Here is a 22,612-nt window from a genome sequence, read left to right on the forward strand (position 1 = left end):
TAGGGAGAAGAGAGCAGTTACTGGTTGTCAGCTGTCCATATGTGAAAAGGTGTAAGAAATCCAGCTGAAGCTGATTGACAAAGACCTTGGGTCTAGTCTAGAGACAGAGTGTCAGCGTCTCAGGGCCACACCGTCTGATGGAAGTGAGGGGGTTGACAGTATTTGAAATAGGCAGCTTTATTGTTCATGTTGCAGGACCACCACATGCAGGTACCTGCCATTGGTCTCTCTTCATCCATATAGTGAAATGCCACTTAAATCTTATGCAACAATCCAGCTGATATGTTTGTGAGGTGATAGGTTGTCTTTCATCTACACTCCTAAATCTCTCTCTTTTTTGTTTTTGTAATGGGTTAGTTCCCAAAGGAAGAGTTATTGCCAATACTTTGCCAGTTTTAGGTGTTGGAATTACTTTTTCATTCTTGACTCCATTGAATATAGCATCTAGATTTTTTGCAATAGCCTGCAGTCCTCATTTTTCACTCATCTAATGATTTTTGTGCTATCTTTAAATATGTTGGCATAGCATATTGTACCTTCCATCATCTCACATAAGAAATAATTGTATGGCTGTTGGGGGACTCAATCCAGGGACCATCATACTGCTAGCCCCCCACTCTACAGACCACATCACTAAATATACCAAAAGAGCCAAAACCTTTTGGTATGCTCAGTGGTGTGGTCAGCAGAGCAAAGGGCCAGTAATGGTCCCCAGATCAAGTCCAGTGACAGTTGGGTTGATTATTTGAAAGACTTCACAATTACAAGTGATTTGTTCTATGATATATAAGAAATATTATAGGTGCTAGCACTGAAATTTGTGGAACTCTTCTGGTCACTGTTTTCCTTCCTGGTATCTATCTTATCACTACCATTTTCATATGCCTTATAATCCAAAAATCTTTCATCCATTCAAGTAGTAACTACTCTTAGCCCTCCAATATGGTCTACTTTCCACATAAGATGACTATGAAGTCTATCTGTATACCAATAGGCTTCTTCCCCCATATATGGGTTGTAGCCATCCAACACACCCTTTCCTGCTCATCCCACTCTCATCTGTCTCCCATTTCCCATTCATGAAAACACCTCGTGTATGAAGAGTCATTTCTGTTGTCTTCCACTGCCTGGGTCAAAACCAGTACAGTAAGACTCAGCTTATGCTTATCAGGGCCAGCTGGTACATTTAGATGGCAACCCTCCCTCTTCTTCCCCTCATACAAAAATAACAAAGGTGAAAGATCCCTTCAGGTCGCATTAATGTATGTTTCATTCACAACCATTGTCCACTCACACCTATCTCTTGCCTTGTCCTTTCCATGCCTAACAGAAACAGACATTTCCATTTTATTCAAAGCACCCTTTACCCTATCCATCTCATTCTTGGTCTTCCCCTCAAGTTCACTCCATCCACCTCTACCTACCATTCTCTTTTTGCTAATCTTTCTTCATTCTTCCCATGTGCCTAAACCATCCCAGAATTATTTCATCAGTCTTATGTACCAGATCTTTTTCTTCCTCATGCTTTCCTCACCTCATGTCTCACTATCTATCCTTGTAACACCCACCATACTTTTCAAACACATCATTTCAAATACATTTAAAACTGTCCTTAAATTTCATAACACTAATCATTCCCTCAAGACATTTATTTGGTTCCCTCTACAGTTTACCTTCACACCCACTCCTCCATTGCCTGCTACATGTGACCCTAAATACTTAAAATTATCCATCCTCTAACCTCTCTCCTCTAAGTCTTAATTCCAACTTACTGCCACCCTCTCCCCTTGTACATCTCACCATCTTGCATGTACCCACATTTACTTTCAATTTCCTCCCACAACATACCTTTCCAAACTCAAGTCACCAACAGCCTCAGGCCCTCCACCCTCCTCTGACCCAGCCTAAGGTTCATTGTAATCCTCAAACAACAACTGGCTTGCCTTTCACTCCCACTCTCTCCAACCATCTCTAATCCTATGCCTATTAATCTTGAATCTACCTCCCATACCACCACATTCATGTGACAACACAATCCTGGTGCACCCCAAACTTCACTGCAAACCACTCAATCTCACCATTCCCAACACAAGCTCTATTACTCGTTTAAAAGTTTTTGACTTCCCATTGGGCCATTTACATAAACCATATATCCACAATGATAATAACAAATCTACAATGACAACAGTCAACATGTAACCCACCCACCCCCATTCCAAACAACTTTAGGCCCAACCTTAACCAAATTGCCATCATCCCTGACCTCATCTTGGGTGTTGTCTTTAACATCAAGTTGTCAATCTGGTATGTCAACAATCCAGTAATGGACAGAGGGTTTGATCTACAAACACAACTTGACTCACCATCATGAACAACATCCGTAATCACACACAGATCCCCCATAAGCCCTCTACACTCACTCCTCTCCTGACATCACCTTCTATTCCCCTGCCTAACCCCAACAACTTCATAGAAAGTGGTTGTAGCCCTCAGATCTTACCACCTTCCAGTTATCATTACTACCAAAATACAATGCACCTCATTTGGCCAGACAGAAACTGGGATAACTTCCTAAATGAAGAAACAAAGATGGAATAGAAATGGAATATACTAAAAGAAATTTATAATGAGGGAGTGAACAAACATGTACCACAACAGAAGAAAGAGTAAACATAAAAAGCTGGTTCAACAAAAAATGTAGTGAGGATAAGGGACAAAACTTGGAAAAAAAGAAAAAAGAAAAAAAAGAAGAAAAAAAAAAGCAAATATATGTCAAACATATATCAAACTAAGAAATGATTATGTAAGAATATGCAGAGATGAAAAGAGAAACTATGAAAGATATAATGGAAAAATGCAAGGAACAACCTAAACTATTTTACAGGTATGTAAGTGGTAAACTAAAAAACAAACAAGAAATGGAAAAACTGTGCCAGGGAAATTATGAATATAGAGAGGTGGAAATGGCTGAAATTATGAACAATCATTTCAAATCGGTATTCACAATTGAAAGTTCACAGAACTGTGAGGAAATAGAGAGAGAGAGAGAGATACCCCCCCAATGAAGGAAATAACTGTAACACAGAGGGAAATCCGAGACCAAATAATAAACCTTAATGTCAGAAAATCACACAGTCCGGATGGAATTGCAAATTGGATACTGAAAGAATGCATAGAGGAGTTGACAGACAAAATATACAATATAATTAAATACTCACTCAAAGAAGGAAAGGTTCCACAGGACTGGAAAAAAAGCAAGTATTGTACTAATAAATAAAAGGAGGGAACAAGGAAAATCCAACCAACTACGGACCAGTCTCCCTTACAAGCATAATAACAAAAATATGTGAAAAAGGTATCAAAAGTAGATGGTTTAAACATCCGGAAGGAAAAATATACTGAATCCAAATCAATTTGGATTTAGACAAGGAAGATCATGTACAACAAACCTGATCTGCTTCTATTCGAGACTAATAGAAATAATACAAGAAAGGGATGGATGGGAAGACTGCCTTTCTCGACCTACAAAAAGCATTTGATATAGTACCACACAAAAATCTAATAAGAAATATAGAATCAATAGGTGGCATTAAAGGAAAATTATTGGAATGGATGGAAGACTTCCTGACTGGGAGAAAAATGAGAGTAGTAATTAGAGACAAATACTCAAATTGGGAAGAAATTATATGTGGTGTCCCACAAGGTTTGGTATTGGCTCCAATCATGTTTGATATATATATATAAATTACATGGATGAAGAAGTGGAGTGTTATATGAACTTCTTCACAGATGACACAAAAATACTAAAAGTACAGAAGAAGATTGTGAATCATTACAGATAAACATAGACAAAATCTGGAAATGGAGTCAAAAGTGGGAAGTAAACTTCAATATCAAAAAGTATAGAATAATGGAGTTTGGAAAAAGTAAAAATAGAATATCGAGAAGTTATAAAATTGGTGAAGAAGAAGTAAAAAAAATTATGCAACGATGCCTTTGGTATATGTATGTATGTATGTATTCATCAATGACCTGGGCAACGGGTGGGGGCTCAGGAATACCCCTTCATTCACAAAGAGCTAAGATAAAAGTGAAACAAATGGGTGTTGGGTGGGCATGGGATGGGTTGGTGGTGGGTGCCTTGACCGGCTACCTCCCTCACAAGGGGAAGAAACCTTTTGGTATATCGATAGAATTTTTTTTAATATTACTCAGGACATAAAAAATATTATTTTCTTCAGTCTCCCCCCCCCCCTCTACAAAGGATAATAATCATAGGAGATAAGCAGAGGTCTGTATTGTGTTTGATAAAGAAAATGTGTCCAATTTTCTGATTGACAGTATGGAAATGGGCAGACCGTCACAGAACCTGAGGGATTGCGTAAAAGAGTAAGTAATACCCATTCATTTAGTTTCTCACTGTATTTCATGGTAATTAATTTACATATACTAGATAAGGATTCTAATCAATATTGCATGTTCACAGCCTGCTAAATCAGGAGTCAGCGGTGATTTCATGGGGTTCAGTGATGTAGAGTCAGACACAGAGTCTGATGTTGAAGCTGGAGATACAAAGAAGGAGTCTGTAGTAACAAATGTAAGTACTTAAAACTTTCCTTCAGTAAATCTACTTACAATCTTGAAATACATGTGGGCCAAACTGGAGGCCAATGCCAATTACTAGGGGCTGTGGGTCTCCTTGAGGAGAAACCTGGTGTAACAAATTGATTGATTAATAATACTTATGTATGTATATTTACCTAGTTGTATTATATGGGAAGGGAGCTATGCTTGTAGTGCATCTTTGTATCTTTCAGCATCTAGTTTGTTCATAGATTTTTGTATAGTTTTTGCACATACTGTTGCCTTGTCCAATTTGTTCCAGACATCCACCACTCTGTGTGGGAAACTATTCTTTTTCAGATCTCTTCTATAATTATCCTTTTTGTGTTTCATTTCATGTCCTCTTATTTTTCTTTTATCCCACTTAAATAAATATTCTCTGTCAAGGACTTCTATGCCTTTCATGATTCTGTAAATGGCCAGTAGATCTCCTCTTTCTCTTCTTGATTCCAGGGTTGGTAGTTCCAGTTTAGACAATCTTTGTTCATATGTCAATTTTGAAAGTGTTGGTGCCATCTTTGTCATTTACAAAGATTACAAAGGATTACAAAGGTGCATGCCAACAGGAGACCTTCTGGTCCATAACTAGGTCAGATTTGGAAATAAATTATAATAATGATAAATGAATAAAAATATAATTATATAGATAATAATAGATCAAATAAATGAATGCATTGGTATAATTAAATGATAAACAAACAGGTAGATAGTAAATAATGATAAATTGATGTATAATAATAATTGTGAATCAAGCAAATAATAATAAACGGATAAATGATAACAAAACAAACAAATAATATAAAATAAATGACAGTCATTACAGCATCTTGCTTAGGTGTTTGTCTAAATGATTCTTAAAGCTTCAAACTGAACTACATTGCACAGCCTCTGCAGGAAGGATTACAAAGGCAGAGCAAGCTGACAGGAGACCTTTTGGTCCATAACTAGGTCTTTAATGAGATTCAGTAACCAAATGTGGACAGACTAACAATTTATATAACTTGTTAAAGAGAAATGGACTTTTGAAGTCAAAGATCATTCAATCAGTCCTAGAATCTTATTTTCTTTCTCAGGCTGAAATTGGAATACACAGCATCTCTCTGGACACCTAGTACAATAAATAAATGAATAAATAAATAAATAAATAAACTGGAAAGTATTCAAAGAGCAATGACAAAGATGGCACCAACACTTTGCATTTTGACATTTGAACAAAGATTGGACAAACTAAACTTAACCCTAGAACAAAGAAGTTGAAGAGGTAATCTGATAACCATCTACAGAATTATGAAAGTGATGGAAATTCTTGATAAGGATGACCTACTAAAATGGGACAGAAAGAAATACAAGAGGAAACGAGAAGAAACTTAAGACAGTTACAAAAGAGATCTGAAAAAAAAAACAGTTTTCCACACAGTAATAAATATATGGAACAGTCTGAAAGAGGAAACAGTGAGTGCTAAAACTAAACATGATTTTAAGAAAAAAACTGGATGTGGAAAGATACAACTGCAGGTCACTACTAGCATAGGTTTCCTCCCACAAAATACAACTAGGAAAATACATGATCTTCCATGTCTAAAGCCAAATTGTTTTGGATTAAGTAGATTATTTTCTACCAGATGTTTAATCCATCTACTTTAGATCATTTTCTCACATATTTTAGCTATTGTGCTTTTAAGGGAGACTGGTCTATAGTTTGTTGGTCCTCTTTATCTCTCCCATTATATATTGGTACAATATTTGCATTTTTCTAATCTTGTGGTACCTTTCCTTCTTATATATTTTGTCTGTTAGTTCATCTATACATTCTTTTAGTATCCAATTTGCAATGCCATCCAGACTGTGTGATTTTCTGACATCAAGGTTTATTATTTGGTCCCTTATTTCTTTCTGTGTCTCAATTATATCTTTCATTGCAGGAGATCTTTCTCTATGTCCTTCATCCCAATTTTGTATATTTTCAATTGTGAATACAGATTTAAAATATTCATAATTTCAACCATTTCTACATCTATATATTCATCATTCCCTTGACACAGTTTCACTATTTCTAGTTTATTTTTTAGTTTACCATTTACAAACCTGTTGGTCCTTACATTTGTCTATTATGTCTTTTTCATATTTTTTTCTTCCTTGCATATTTTTATACATTCATTTCTTAGTTTGATATATATTTGCCATTTACCCATTTTCTTTCTTTTTCCATCTATTCCAAGCTTTGCCTCTTCTATCTTTAGCCTCACCACATTTTTTGTTATACCAGCACTTAATGTACACCCTTTCTTGCTTCTCTTTTTTTGTACGTATTTGTTTATTACCTCATTGTAAATATCTTTTAATATGTTCCATTTCTTGTCCATCTTTGTTTCTTCATTTAAGAAGTTTTCCCAATTTGTATTTTAAAAGAATTTTCTGAATTTCTCAAAATCTATTTTGTTGCACAATAGTCTTCCTTTTCTTAGTCATAATTCGAGATAACTATGTTGTAGAATTGGAGTAAGTTAGTCACGCAAGAATGTTTCCGTCTGAAACCATGCTGGCTATCATTTATCAAACGGTTACTTTCTAAATGATGTTCGATAGCATCTCTGATGATAGTTTCCATTATTTTTCCTACAATTGAAGTCAAACTTTTAGGTCTATAGTTATTTGGTTTCTTTTTGTCACCTTTTTTGAATATGGGAGTAACGTTATCTAGCTTCCATTCTCTTGGGACATCTCTGGATATGATGGATTTCTTGAAAATAATTTCTAATGGAACAACAATCACATTTTTAATTTCCTTTAACCCCTTCCATACGGTGCCGCCTACGTAGGCGTCATGAGGAGCAAGTGGATTCGCGACGCTGCCATATCGACATCTTGATTATATTTATTGTAGTCGCCCCTGTGTTTTTACATTCTCCCAAATGTGCCCTGAATCCCATTCTCTGTGTTTTTCAAAATTCACGGGTGAAAGAGAGAACGATCGATATAAGCGGTGACTATATTTTATGATGCGAGTATTATTACGACACGTCGTACGGCTGGCATTGGCTGCTGCCCGCGAGATTTAAGTCCGGAGTGAAGTGGTTAAGATTCTTGGATGCCAACCATCAGGCCCTGGTGTTTTATTAACTTTGAATTTATCTATACACCTTTTAATTTTTTCTTTTGTTATATTTACCGTAGTGAATAAGTTTACCCTAGACTTTTCACAGGTTTCAGTTTGGAGTTCACTTTGAGGTGTTTCATTTACGAATACTGAGCTAAAATTAATTGTTTAAAATATTACACATTCCTTCATTTGAATATTCAAGTTGACCATCAGCAGATAATAGTGGACCAATGTGATTCCTAACAACCTTTTTATCTCTAATGTAGCTATAGAATTCTTTGGGATTATCTTTGGATTTATCAGCGATGTTCATTTTGTATATATATATATTTTTTTATTTACCTCTTTTTTTAAGCTTTCACTATTGACAGTATAATTAATATTCCTCTTTTCATTTTCATGCTTAACCTCTATTATATAATTTTTCATTACTGTAAGTTCGGTTCTTAGTTCTGAGTTTGTTTTTCTTAGGTCGTAAATCTCGATGTTAGCTTGGGCTAAGCAATCCATTAATTCTACAATTTCTTTCTTTAGATCCATGACTTCATTCTCCCACCATTTTCTATTTTTACTCATTTCCCTTTCTAAGTCTAAGATTTGACTTAAATTTCTTCTCTCATATTTATCAGAGCCTGAAAATGATTCTTCATCATATATTCTGCTGGTGTTTCAAAACGCCTATTTACATCATACTTGGTGTGGCGCCCTTAGATGTCTCTGGTGTCCTTTGATTCAAACTTATCATTGTTTTCCTGCATATTCTCTTATTATGTCAAATGAAGACTGCAGAGACTTCATTGTGGACATCCACAATTGCTCCCCTCCCATTCAATACAAACCAGGCTTCCTTCTTTTGTTGTATAACCAAGAATTTTCCTCTTCTACGGAGCACAAACAAAGAGATATTTATGGTTTATATATTGGAATGGAGTAGTACTGCATGAAAGAGCATGTAATTAGTGTTTTTGTCCTGAACAAGAGTGTATATGTAACTATTTCATTGTATTATTTTTCAGAAACCATTGTTGAATTATTATAGCAATGTGTTGTTTGAAGAGCAGTTGCTGGAGGGTCTTAACATGTGGCTTGACCGCTTGTTTGAAGGATCTACTCATCGTTATCACATAAATTATTGGCCAGATTGGCCTGGTAAATAAGGAGAATGGATTGGTAAGTTTTTTTTTTTTCTTCTTTTTTCCATCTAAATGTATATAGTGTAAAGACATTAACTGTTTTAAAACTTTAGGAAAATATTGGTAATGCTCCAATGTACCATATTTCTTGTATTTATGCTTTTTTTTATTTTTGGTCAATGTAAGCCAGTTTTATACATATAGGATGGATACCAGTTTAAAAGGATCATGATTCATTAAGACTAGTCAGCCTAGGGCAATGGTCCCCTAACTTTTGTAAGCTGTGAATGCAAAAAATAGAAAATAAATAAAATTGAAATAATAATAATAATAATAATAGTAATAATAATAATAAAGATAAACAAGATGAATAAATAAAAGAGAATAAAATAGATAAATGAATAGATAGATAAACATAAATATAAGATAGATAAGGTAGTAGATAATAGTAATGAATGTAATGAAATAATGGATAATAATGAATGTGAGTGTAAAATGAATTAAATATGCGGGGACAGTGGTCTAGGGTGTGACTCTCACTCGTGTAATCCTAGATTTACATTTTCATTGCGAGCATATAGATAGATCAGTGATATATACAGAAGAGCATCACTGGACTTAATGTTTACAAGAATGAACAATGAGATTGACAAGTCATATGTCGGGAAAAGTAGATCATGTACTAATAACTTTTCATTACATCATGGAATACAAAAAGAAATCAGAAAAGGAGGCATACAAGATTTGTACACTTATACCCTGGTGGCATAATCAGAAGCATGCTGGTTTTGCAGTTGCTTATATGTGGGATTGAATCCTCCTCTTCTCTCTAATTCCCAGCAGTGATTGTTAGCTACCCCAACAGTCCAATCACATAAGGCATAGGTGACAGTTTTAGCCACAGCTACTCTGTGTCTCTTGGCATAGGCTCCCCACCTACTCCATACTGGGTATTGACTGCCTGATGTTATGCAGTAGTGATTCCATGGTACCAACACCATAGGGACTGTTTAGAGTGCCCCTATGGACTGGAGACACAGCTTCTCTATATTAGAGTGATATTTCTACTTCTAGAGGAATGATGCTACTTTTATTCTACAACTGTCTCTTCTTTATGCTGTTCCTTGAAACTATCCTGTACTTTTTCTTTGGCTACCTCTTCATCCTGATGTAGAGGTGGGGAAAATAATTCTACCACTGTGATTCCCATGGGAGTTGTAAAAGGCAACAAAGTGGGATGGAGTGATGGAACTAGGGATCCTGCTTTCTGTATGTTCATCCCACAAGAAGTCAAGGCATAAAAGGGTCTGGAAGGAGAAATCCAACCAGAACCATAGAATATAAGTCAATAAATGTGAGTAGCTGTATTACAGATGAGATTAAAAATGAAAAGATTGACATTTTGATTGTGAGAAGGAAGATGGATATGTTAGCATTAAGTGAGACAAAATTGAAAGGGAGGGATGATTTTGAGTTTGGGATTGTGGTGGGGAGAGTGTCAGGAGTGATGAGGGGTTAAAGGAGGGAAGGAGTGGCTCTGCTGGTAAGTGATGAAATAGGAAAGCTAGTATTTACCTAGTTGTATTTTGCGGGAGGAGAGCTATGTTCATAGTGACCCACAGTTGTATCTTTCTGCATCCAGTTTTTTCTTAAAATCATGTATAGTTTTAGCATTCACTGTTTCCTCTTTCAGATTGTTTCATATATCTATTACTCATTGTGGAAAGCTATTCTTTTTCAGATCTCTTCTGTAACTGTCTTTTCTTAAGTTTCTTCTCGTGTCCTCTTGTATTTCTTCTGTCCCATTTTAGTAGGTCATCCCTATCAAGAATTTCCATCCCTTTCATAATTCTATAGATGGTTATCAGATTACCTCTTCATCTTTGTTCTAGGGTTGATAAGTTTAGTTTGTCCAATCTTTGTTCATATGTCAAATTGCAAAGTGTTGGTGCCATCTTTGTCATTGCTCTTTGAATTCTTTCTAGTTTTTTTTTTTTTTTTTTTTTTTTATTAGGTGTTCATAGAGATATTGTGTATTCCAATTATGGTTTTACCAGTGTAACTGGTATCTTCTTTACCATTTCCTCATCCATGTAGTTGAAGGCCACTTTCATTGATCTTATTAAGCTATAAGTTTCTCTAACTATTTTGTTGACATGTTTGTCTGGTGTCATGTCGTTTGAGATAATTACACCTAGGTCCCTTTCTGAGTTTACTTTTATAACTTCCTTTGTACCAATTTTATATTGACCTGAGATTCTATTTTTGCTTTTTCCAAATTCCATTATACCTAGGTACAGTGACCACGGAACAGAGTGGGGATCGACTTACGATGAGATCGTCTTACGATGGCTCTATCGAAACCTAATGCCATCGTAAGTCGACGTTTACCTGTACTACATTTCTTAATGTTGAAATTCACTTCATTCTTTTTACTCCATTTTCAGACTTTGTCTAGATCTTCTTGAAAAAATTTGAAATCTTCCTCCGTACTTACTCTCTTCAATAGTTTCGCATCATCTGCAAAGAAGTTCATATAACCTTCCACGCCCTCATCCATGTCATTTATATAAACAGCAAACATTAATTATCAAAGCCAATACAGAGCCTTGTGGGACTCCGCTTATCATATCTACCCAATTTGAGTTCTTTTCTCTAAGTACTACCCTCATTTTTCTTCCGTTCGTTCAAAAATCCATTCCAATAATTTTCCTTGTCTACCTATTGTTTCAATTTTCTTAGTAGCTTTTTGTGTGGTACTTTGTCAAAAGCCTTTTGTAAGTCCAAGAAGGCACAGTCTACTGAACCATCTCTTTCTTATATTGTTTCTATTAATCTTGAGTAAAAGCATATTAAGTTTGTATTACATGATCTTCCACTTCTAAATCCAAATTGTTTGGGGTTTAGTATGTTGTTCTCGTCCAAGTGTTTAATCCATTTATTTTTAATAACTCACATGCTTTTGCAATTGTGCTTGTAAGAGATACCGATATATAGTTTGTGGGATTTTCTTTATCTCTTCCTTTGTATACTGGTACAATATTTGCATTTTTCCAATCTTGTGGTACTTTTCCTTCTTTGAGTGAGAAATCAATTATCTTGTGTATTTTATCTGTAATTTCATCTATACATTCTTTCAATATCCAGTTTGCTATTCCATCGGGCCCATACGACTTTCTGACATCAAGGTTCTTTATTTGGTCACTTATTTCTTTCTGTTTCACCGTTATTTCTTTCATGTGAATGGAAGTGGAATGGGTGGGAATGAAATGGGTGGGAATGGATTTATGCCTTTATTATGCCCTTTGTCCATGGGTACCTCCCTTGTAAGGGGAAAAAACCCTTGGTGTATGTATGTATGTATGTATGTCATATTTTCTTTAGTTATATTTACAGTAGTACGTTTTCCCTAGACATATCACAGGCTTCAGTTAGGACTTCATTTTGAGGTGTTTCATTTATGAATACTGAGGTAAAATAGTTGTTTAAGAATATCACACATTCCTTCATTTGAATATTGAAGTTGACAATAAGCAGAGGATTGTGGGCCAATGTGATTCCTAATAACATTTTTATCTATAATGTAACTATAGAATTCTTTGGAATTCTTTGGATTTATCAGCAATATTCATTTCATATTGTTGCTTTTTTTATTGTCTTTTTTTAAATCCCTCTGTACTATCACATAACTTTGATAGTTGTTAGGTGCACCAGAACATTTGTATTTCTTATAAGCCTATATTTTTTTTTAGCAATACTTTTTTCAGTTCCTTTGTCAAGCCATTTTGGGTGAGGCTGATTTGGAGGACATCTGTCCTTAAACAGTATGAATCATCTTAGTAAGCATATTTTGAAATATTTCCCACATCTGATGTACAGCTCTTTCTCTTAATTTTCCCTCCTACTCTGTAAGCTGAAGCTCCTGACATAGTCCTATGACCTGAGCTTTAGTGAAATCCGGTATTTTAGATACACAAGTATCTATTCTAATTTATTTTATTTATTTATTTATTTATTTATTTATTATTATTTTTTTTTTTGCAGCTTGAATCTAACCTGTGATCACTATTTGCAATGGTTTCACCAACTTCTACATTGGTTGTGCTTTCGTGAGGCTTACATACATTTTACAGCTACCCATCTATTACTTGTCAGATTCTGTAGGTCCCAAACTTCTTGGCACTACATCTGGTTGCCTTTTTCCTCTGCATATCACCAGGGCTGGCATTGGCACAAAGATGCATCCTTGTTGTGCTCTGGTATGGTGAGACTGGGAATTCTTTGTTCCATGTTCCACGTTCCATGTACCAGTGACTAAGAGAATAGCTTACTACCAGTTCTTATTTACTACATAGATATTGCATACATTACATATCCCCCCTCCATGGAAAAAATGTTTAAGTGTGCAAAGTAAGACACATATTTTGTTTAGGCATGACAATGTATCAGCCACCTTATTAAGTTTTCCAGGTATGTGCTTTGATTAATGCATAACTCATATCCCTGGAGTGCTAATGCCCATCTGGGATATGAATGAGATGGGTCTCATGACACCATCTTTCTCTTGAGCTATTATAGCACCTATGGCCACATTGTTGGTATTGCAGAACAAGTAAAATGTCTTACAGAATCTGGAGCTATCAAGACTGAGCTGTCCTTAAGGAGTCTCTTACATTCCACAATGGCTGCATCTGTGCCTTCATCCCACCTGAAATGATTACAAGATAGCATGCAGATTAAAGGAGTAGCTACATCTGCAAGATGTGGACAGTACCTTTAATAGGATCCTAACATACCCATAAATCTTCTGATGCTTCTTGTCTTCGGGACATATTCTACGATGTCCTTCACCCTGGCTTCCAATGGTGTGATGCAGTTCTATCCAACTTGATGTCCTATATACTCAATGGTGCTCCTGCTGAAGGCTCTCGTCTTCAAGTTTACAGTAAGTTGGGCTTGTTCTAATTTGTTGAGTAAACTTTACAACCATGTCATACTATCCTCCCACATGTAAACAAAAACACTGATCTCATCAGAGTGTGCCTTGATGCCTGGTAGTCCCTCAACTAGCCAGTAGACAAGGCGTTGGAAAGACGCTCTTCTATTTTTCATGCCAACTAGGGTCGCTTTGTATTGAAAGTGTCCATGTGGGGTAACAAAAAGCAGAGATCTTCATGGATCTGCGTATATTTACCTAATTGTAGTATACAAGAAAGGAGCAATGCTCATTGGGTCCCATTTCCTATTCTATAATTTTCCAACATACCTAGACTGAAATTCATGTACAATTCCAACTTTATATCGTTGCTTTCCAATTATCATATTTAGATTGAAGTTATGTATTGTTTGAGCTTGGGCTATATCACCTAAGCTATTCCAAATATTTATGCATCTATATGGAAAACTATTTTTTCACATCCTTTTGACATGACCTTTTAAATCCCTCCCATCTTTAATCAATAGATTTCATCTATCAATGCAGTCTATCTCCTTTAGTGACCTGAATACTGTAATCATGCCACCTCTTTGTCTTCACTCTTTCAAAGTTGGCAGACTCGGTACTTTCAGTCTTTCCTCACATGGTTTAAATGCCAGGTTGGGGACCAGTTTGGTTGCTGCCCTTTTGTATTCTCTCAGTCTTACTTATATTCTTCACTCTAGGGACCATACTACTGATGCATATTCCAGTCTTAGATGTATCAGGGTTTCAATGAGGATGGCTTTTTGCTGCTATTGTCCATTTCCTATACTTTGCATTTTTTTTGGGGTATTGAACTCATTTCCCATTCTTGGTTCCATGCAAAAATGATATCTAGATCTTTTTGCAGTATTCTACCATCCTCCTTGTTTTTCACTTTTCATTATTTTGCCATCATCTGCAAACATGTTGGCAAAGCTTGTTGTTTCTTCCATCATATTGACACAGACAAGAAACATTATTAGTTCAAGCAGTGAACCTTGTTGAACTCCACTTGTTACTGCTCTCCAGCTTGACATCTTATCCATTACTACTGTCCTCATGTATCTTTCCTTCAAAAAGCCTTTAATCCATTCTAATAATTTGCCTCTCAGTCCTTCAGCATGCTCCAATTTCCACAATAGGCAACTGTGAAGTACTTTATCAAATGCCTTCTCTAGGTCGAGGTCCACACAATCTACCCACCCCTTTTTCTCTTGCAGCATATCAATCACTCTCGAATAAAAGCTTAAAAGGTTCAACACCCATGACCTTCCAGATGTGAAGCAAAATTGACTCTCATTTAAAATGTACATCTTTTCAAGATATTTAGTCTATTGATCTTCCACAATCCTTTCACATAATTTCACTATTGTGCTGGCTAGTGATACTGGGCTATAATGTAGTGATGTTTTCTTGTTTCCATCTTTGTGAATTAGCACCACATTTGCCCTTTTTCAATCAAGAGCCCCAATGCCTTCTTTCAATGAATATGTAATGAAACTATGGATCTTGTCCACTAGTTATTCCCTACATTCTTTAAGTATCCAGTTTAAGATCCTGTCAGGTCCTGAAACTTTTGTCACATCCAATGATCCCAGGAGATTGAGCACTTCCCTCACTTCTACATTTATATCTGCTGAACCAGTTTTGCTCCCCTCACTTGTCTCCAAAAAACTGTGAAGATTGATTGGAAACCTTCATTATCTCTGCCTGAGCTAAGGCCTCTTCAAAGACCTCACCACCCACTATTAACTTAGTGATTTCTTCCCTGTCTCAATTTACCATTTATAAACCTGTAAAACAGTTTTGGTTTATCTTTGCATTTATCTACAACACCTCTTTCAAAATTGCTTTCTCCTTTCAAATTCTTGTGTAGTCATTTCTAGCTTGATTGCAAGCTTCTTTTGTTTTATTACTTCTTTTCTTCCTCAATTTTCCCCAAGCCATGCCCCTGGCCTTTTTCATAATCTCACACTTTTTGTTAAACTAGTCCTGCTTTAGCTTCTTCCTTTCTGTAGTCTTTGGCATATTTTTGTTCACTCCTATGTTGTAAATGTAAAGAATGATTTCCCATTCCCTCCATATTCCTGTGGTATTCATGAATTCCTCCCAGTTTGTTTCTTCAAAGAATTTCTTCAACCCTAAGTAATCTGCTTTCCTAAAATTGAGTCTCCATTGCCAATGTGAATCACTCCATGGCTGTATATCCTCATCCTCCATCTGAAATCCAATTGTAACATGGTCAGTTTTTCCTATTGGGCAAAGGTAGTTCAAGGAGCTGATGATGTCAGGTTCTGGTTAGTAACAGGTCTAATCCTGTGTGAGTGTCATCTCCTTTTACCTGGGTCACTTCCTTTACCTACTGGGTCATTGTGTTCTCCATTGCTATACTCAACGGGGTATATCCCTGGAATCTGCTTTGCCATTTGCTTCCCAATCCTCCCAGTTGACCTCACTACACTTAAAATCTCCAATAAAGATTATGTTACTACTTTGTTCAATATTTTTCTTTAGGAAAAGGGCTGTCTCCAATAACATTTCATGATATTGTCATCTCAAGCTCTATTCTTGAGGAGAACATGTGCCACCATGAAGTCTTTTATTCAGCCCTTTAGTACTAATCCTTAGGTGAACTGTTTCTGCCCTGCCATCACTCAGATTTGTTTCTTTCACCATTATGTCACTTCTCACCACAAATATTACTCCACCCTTTTTATCTTCTCTGTCTCATCTCCAGGAGGTGTTTCTCTTGTTATCCAACTGTATATAATTTTTTTTTTTTTTTTTTTTTTTTTTTTTTATGCTTGTTATTGTGGCAAAGTAGCATGCAGTTGATACTTTAGGGTCTATATGGGGCGCCTCTATGGACCAGAGCCACACATCATTTTGTCTATGATAGAGGAAAAATCTGTTCATAGAGATATGATGACACTTTTATACTACGACTGTCCCTCCGTTATGCTGTCCCCCAACCCCATGTTGCTGTCCTGTACCATTTCTCTGAGTATTCTTTTTCTGTGGTGGGGGAATTCCCTATGGTGGGGGAAAAGAATACTGCCACCAAGTATTCCCACTTGGATAGTAAGAGGCGAGAAGAAAGGGACAGGGATTGGGACTGGGCATCCTTCTCCTTGTAGCCCCACAGGGAACATTCCTAAATGAAAAAGTAAAGGCATAAGAGGGTCTGGGAGTTTTACGACCAGCATCCTAAGGTTTGGGTCTTTTAATGTGCATGGATGTGGTACAGATGAGAGTAAAAGGGAAGAGATAGGTAGTATGTTTGTGAGAAGAAAGATGGATGTGTTGACTTTGAGTGAAACTAAGCTGAAAGGGAAGGGTGAGTGTAAGTTTGGGAGTGTAAGTGGGAGGTTATCAGGAGTGAAGAGAGGGCGAGGGAGGGAAGGGGTGGCTATTCTAGTAAGTGAAGAGATAGGTAAACGTGTAGTGGAGTGGAAGGAGGTTTCCTCAAGGATAATGTGGATGAAGGTGAAACTGGGAAAGGAGATGTGGGTCTTTGTAAGTGCATATGGGCCTGGCAGTGAGAAGAGTGTAGAAGAAAGGGAGGCCTTTTGGATAGATTTAAATGAGTGCATAGAGGATTTAGGAAGAAATTTCAATGTAATAGTACTGGGAGACCTTAATGCTAGGGTAGGAAATGGTCCAATCGATGGAATGGTTGGGAAATGTGGAGTTCCAGGAAAGAATCGTAGTGGAGAGTTGATGGTGGAAATGTGTCTAAAAAGAGAGTTGATGATAGCAAATACAGTGTTTCGGAAGAAAGTCAAGCATAAGTACACATGGGAGAGGGTGGTGGAGGGAAGGGTGGTAGATAGAGCGTTAATGGATTATGTAGTGGTAAATAGGATTATGATAGGAAGAGTTAAGTGAAGAGATAGGTAAACGTGTAGTGGGAGAGGACAGAAGACGGGTGAATGGAGAATGGTTGTATGTGGATGATGTTGTGATGCATGAGGTGGAATGGGCGGGGGGATGGATGGTGAGGTGGTATGTGTGAGCAAAATTTGATGCAGCCCGAAGGGATTTCTCCCTGTCTTCTCCTTTTATGCATGGGGGGACGGAGAGGGGGGGTCGCCGATTTAATGAAGCGGCCTTGCTGTGGATGTGCTGTGTCTTGCAACACTGCTTCTGACCCAGAGCAGTGGACAAGGTGCAGGGATGACCCGTCATCCAGGAGGTGCTAAGATAAGAGGGAGGGTGGAGGGGTGTGGAGTGTATTCAGGGTTGGAATGGGTGGGAATGATTTTATGCCTTTTCCTTTTTGGCTACCTCCCTTGTAAGGGGGAAAAAGCCTTGGTATATGTATGTATGTATGTATATTTAGAATCAGAAAAAGAGAAACCAAATATCAGAGCTTTAGAACTCTTAGGTTGAAAAATAAAAGATATCACTTTACCAAAATTTTGAGGTCAAGATTTGACCCCTGGGTTATCAAAACTGGAAAGATTTTATAGATGAGAAAAATGAAGGCATAAGCTTTGACTATTAGAATCAGTAAAAAAAATATTTTTATGCTAGTATTTTTCATATAATTAATATATAGGCGATTGCCATATTTATATGTTGTCCATCAACTATACATATTTTTCACACTTAATCTAATTAATTACCGGTACCTTTATTTTAATAAGAAATAAAGCACATCTCCAGGCTATTATAAACAGCCATATAAAGGTTGTTTATCATGATAATTTTCATGTAATTAACTTATAAGTGAACACCATGTATTTATAAATTATTTGTCAATTCATGAGTGCCAAATTATCTGAAGTCATATCTCTTGAATGGTTGTTCATATTTACCTTTAAATATCAGAAATGTGTTTAGGGCCCTATAACTACCTATAAACAAAATTTCATCAAAATCAGAGGATTTTTTTTTTGGGGGGGGGCAATCTCATTGAGAATGCCTCAATAGTCTTTTTGCAATCCTGTAATATTGGTAGTCTGAACCTAACTATGAAAATGAGGGAGAGACAGAGGAAATACTTGATAGAGAAGACTTCCTAAATTGGGACAGGAGAAACACAAAAGTACATGGAAAAATAAACTCAAAAAGGATAGTTATAGAAGAGATCTGAAAAAAAAAAAATTCTACACAAAGCGGCGTACACTTGGAACAAACTAGACGAAACAATAGTGTTTGCAAAAACCATACATGAATTTAAGAGGAAACTAGACACTGCAAGATACTAAGGTGGGACACCAACTGCGTAGGTCTTCCTGTAAGATGCAACCAGGTATAGAGGAGGAAACAAGGAAGAACTAACTAATTGCAGTCTGGTCTCCCTGACAAGCACTGTAGCCAGAATTTGTGAGAAAATGATCTAGAATAGATGGGTAGAACACCTGGAAGAAAACAATATAATAAAGTTGAGAAAATTTGGATTCAGACAGATAAGATCATGGGCTACAAATTTAATCTGTTTCTATTCAAAACTAATAGATATAATGGAAGAAAGGGGTGGATGGGCTGATTGTGCTTTCTTAGACTTACAAAAAGCTTTCAACAAAGTACCACACAAAAAATTGTTAAAAAGATTGGAAAACATAGGAGGGATACAAGGCAACCTACTAAACTGGATAGAGGATTTCCTGCATGGTAGAAAAATGAGAGTAGTGCTCAGAGAAAAGTGTTCAGGTTGGGAGGTAATTAGTGGAGTCCTGCAGGGATCTGTACTGGCTCCAATAATGTTTGCTATTTATGTGAATGATATGGATAAAGATGTGGAATATTACATGAGCCTCTTTGCAGACAATGCTAGATTGTTGAGGAAAGCAAAAACTGAAACAGACTGTGAATCACTACAGAGAGACCTAAACAAGGTTTGGAAATGGAGTCAGATGTGGGAAGTGGACTTCAACATTAAGAAATGAAGCATAATGGAGTTTGGAAAAGGTAAAAAAAGAATATCAGGACAGTGTACAATTGGAACTAAGGAAGTGAAGAAAGTGGGATCTGAAAAAGACCTGAGAGTTATTATCACAAACGACTTGTCCTCTGATAAACAAATAAACAAAATTGTCAGAGAATCCTATAACTTGCTAAGAACAAGACTTATTGGCCCGCTGTCGAAGAATGAAGATGGACAGAAAATCTGTATATTTCGACCACTATCAATGGTCCTCCTCAGCAGAATGATTCATAGTGTGGCGTATCAGGATATATATAGCTAAGAGGGGTACATTTGGGGATAGGGAACAATTGAAGGGCACATACCCCTCTTAGCTATATATATTCTCATACTCCACCCTATGTATCATTCTGCTGAAGAGGACCACAGATAGTGGTCGAAATATACAGATTTTCTGTCCATCTTATCTCATTCTCCAACAGTGGGTCAATAAGTCATATTTTACAAATGTGCTACTACATGTGCTACTAAATGTGCTACCTTCCTTGCTAAGAACAATAAAATTGACATTTACCTATTTAGATGAAGAAATTATTAAAAAGATATTAGTCACACCAATAAAGTCTAAACTGGAGTATGCTGCAACATTGTGGTCACCCATTAACAAAAAGAATATAAAGAAAATTGAAAGAATCCAGAGAGCAACCATGAAAATGGCCCCAGCTCTTTCAAACTTGTCATATGAAGAGAGACTGACTAAATTAAAGTTACTGACTTTGGAATAAAGAAGAGAGGCAACCTACTGACCATCTACAGAATCATGAAAGGTATGTAAATGCTTGATAGATAGGACTTACTAAATTGGGACAAGAAAAACACTAATAAGGTCTAGACTGGAGTATACTGCAACATTATGGTCACCCATTACCAAAAAGAATATAAAGAAAATTGACAGAATCCAGAGAGCAACCATGAAAATGGACCCAGCACTTTCAAATTTGTCATATGAAGAGAGACTGGCTAAATTGAAGTTACTGACTTTGGAACAAAGAAGAGAGAGAAGCGACCTACTGACCATCTACAGAATCATGAAAGGCATGTAAATACTTGATAGAAAGGACCTACTAAATTAGGACAAGAGAAACACAAGAGGACATGGAAAAAAATTAAAAAGGATGGTTATAGAAGAAATCTGAAAAAAGAAAAAAAAAATCCACACAGAGTGGTGGACACTTGGAACAAACTGGACAAAACAATAGTGTGTGTAAAAACCATACACGAATTTAAGAGCAAACTAGACGTAGTGAGATACAAAGGTGGGTCACCATGAGCATAGCTGCCCTTCCCATAAGATACAACTAGGTAAATACACACACACAAACTGGAAAAAAAAAATAGTGTGTGCAAAAACCATACACAAGTTTAAGAGCAAGCAAGATATAAAGACGGGACACCACGAGCATAGCTCCCCTTCCCGTAAGATACAACTAGGTAAATACAACTAGGTAGGTAATAACCAGCAAAAACTAGTGCACTAGTTTTAGGATTTAATAGATTTAGACTTATTTAGACTTTGCAAAAGCTTTTGATACTGTCCCCCACAAAAAGCTATTTATTACTAAATTAGCTTCACATAGAGTAAGTGGTAGCCTATTAAGTTGGACCAGAAATTGGTCGAATGATCGAAAACAGAGTTGTTTTAAATGGCAAAACATCTAGATGGAAAACTGTTATGAGTGGAGTTCCTCATGGTTCCTTTCTTGGGCCACTTCTATTCGTAGTACAGTATATATAAATGATATAGACCACGGACTAAAATGTATTGTCTCCAAATTTGCTGATGATACAAAATTGTGCGGAATGGTAAATGATCATTTAAATCAATAAAATATTCAAGAAGATTTAGGTAAATTACAGAAAGTGGCTAATGAAATTTAACACAAGTAAATGCAAAGTTATGCACATAGGTAAAAATAACAGTAAGTACAATTGCAAGTTATTTGGAAATTTGTTAACTAAAGTGAATAGTGAAAAGGATCTCTGCATAATTATCAGTTACAATCTCAAATCATCTTTACCTTTACCAGACTCCTGTTAGGCGTTGCCACCTGTCAGTATGAGATACCGCCAACTTCCTCTGTCGTTGAAGATCCGGTTTTGATGTACTTGTTCAAGCGTTGTGCCCCGTTGGCATAGCCTATCATCAATATTCATTATCCATCTCTTTCTGGGTCGTCCAACGGGTCGCTTACCGGTTGGTGTCCAATAATGCCATCTCTTTTGGGTCCTTTCCTGATCCATTCATTCAATATGTCCAAACCATCTTAGTTGTGCATGTTCTACAAACTCTAAGTTGCTCTCTACCTCCAACTCTTGCCTAATTGCATCATTGCATATGTGGTCAAACCTCATAACCCCCTTGATGAGTCTCAATGCTCTCATTTCTGCTGCTTGGGCTTTGCTGCTGGTCTTTATTGTTAAAGTCCAAGATTCACATCCATATGTCAGTATGGGTCTAAGAATACTCTTGTATATCACTATTTTAACTACGGTAGGGACATTTCGATATTTCATCAATGGGTATAGTAGCCCTAGGTTTTGGCTATAGGCAATTCTGGCTTCTACTGCACTTTCATGTTTTGCTTTGCCATCCCAGGTGACTCCTAAATATTTTACGGATTCTTCCTGCTGAATAGGTACTCCATTGATCTCCATGTTCAATGTTTCTTCTCTCCTGCTTACTACCATTATTTCAGTTTTACCAAGATTTAGCTTTAGTCCATACTCTGTGAGTACCGCATTCCATAGATTTAAGGATTCACTTGCAGCGTGTGAAGATGATTCAATGTTGAGTATATCATCTGCATAGGCAAATTCATCTAAGCAGTGTATCTCAGCCTCTGAGAAATCAAATAAGATTCTAG

General features: G+C 36.6%; 1 protein-coding gene across 6 annotated transcripts in view; it reads left to right on the forward strand.

Moving 5' to 3' along the window:
* The window catches only part of l(3)80Fg (dnaJ homolog subfamily C member 16 l(3)80Fg), a 154,452-nt gene that overhangs the window by 128,586 nt on the left and 3,254 nt on the right, over positions 1 to 22,612 (forward strand). For 2 of the 6 annotated variants that reach the window (XR_012965710.1, XR_012965712.1), the window contains exons 15-18: positions 4,342 to 4,389; positions 4,487 to 4,597; positions 8,740 to 8,893; positions 13,485 to 13,801. Coding sequence is in view for 3 of the 6 variants with exons in the window: in XM_076172810.1 (XP_076028925.1) it covers positions 4,342 to 4,389; positions 4,487 to 4,597; positions 8,740 to 8,880 (300 nt within the window). In the remaining 3 variants the exon portion in view is untranslated. The remainder of the gene's footprint in view (positions 1 to 4,341; positions 4,390 to 4,486; positions 4,598 to 8,739; positions 8,894 to 13,484; positions 13,802 to 22,612) is intronic. The other 4 variants (XR_012965711.1, XM_076172810.1, XM_076172811.1 and 1 more) reach the window with 2 other exon arrangements.

The sequence above is a fragment of the Oratosquilla oratoria genome, chromosome 33 (genome assembly GCF_046742065.1).
Source record: "Oratosquilla oratoria isolate Oo_2021 chromosome 33, ASM4674206v1, whole genome shotgun sequence".
In the NCBI taxonomy this organism is placed as follows: Eukaryota; Metazoa; Arthropoda; class Malacostraca; order Stomatopoda; family Squillidae; genus Oratosquilla; species Oratosquilla oratoria.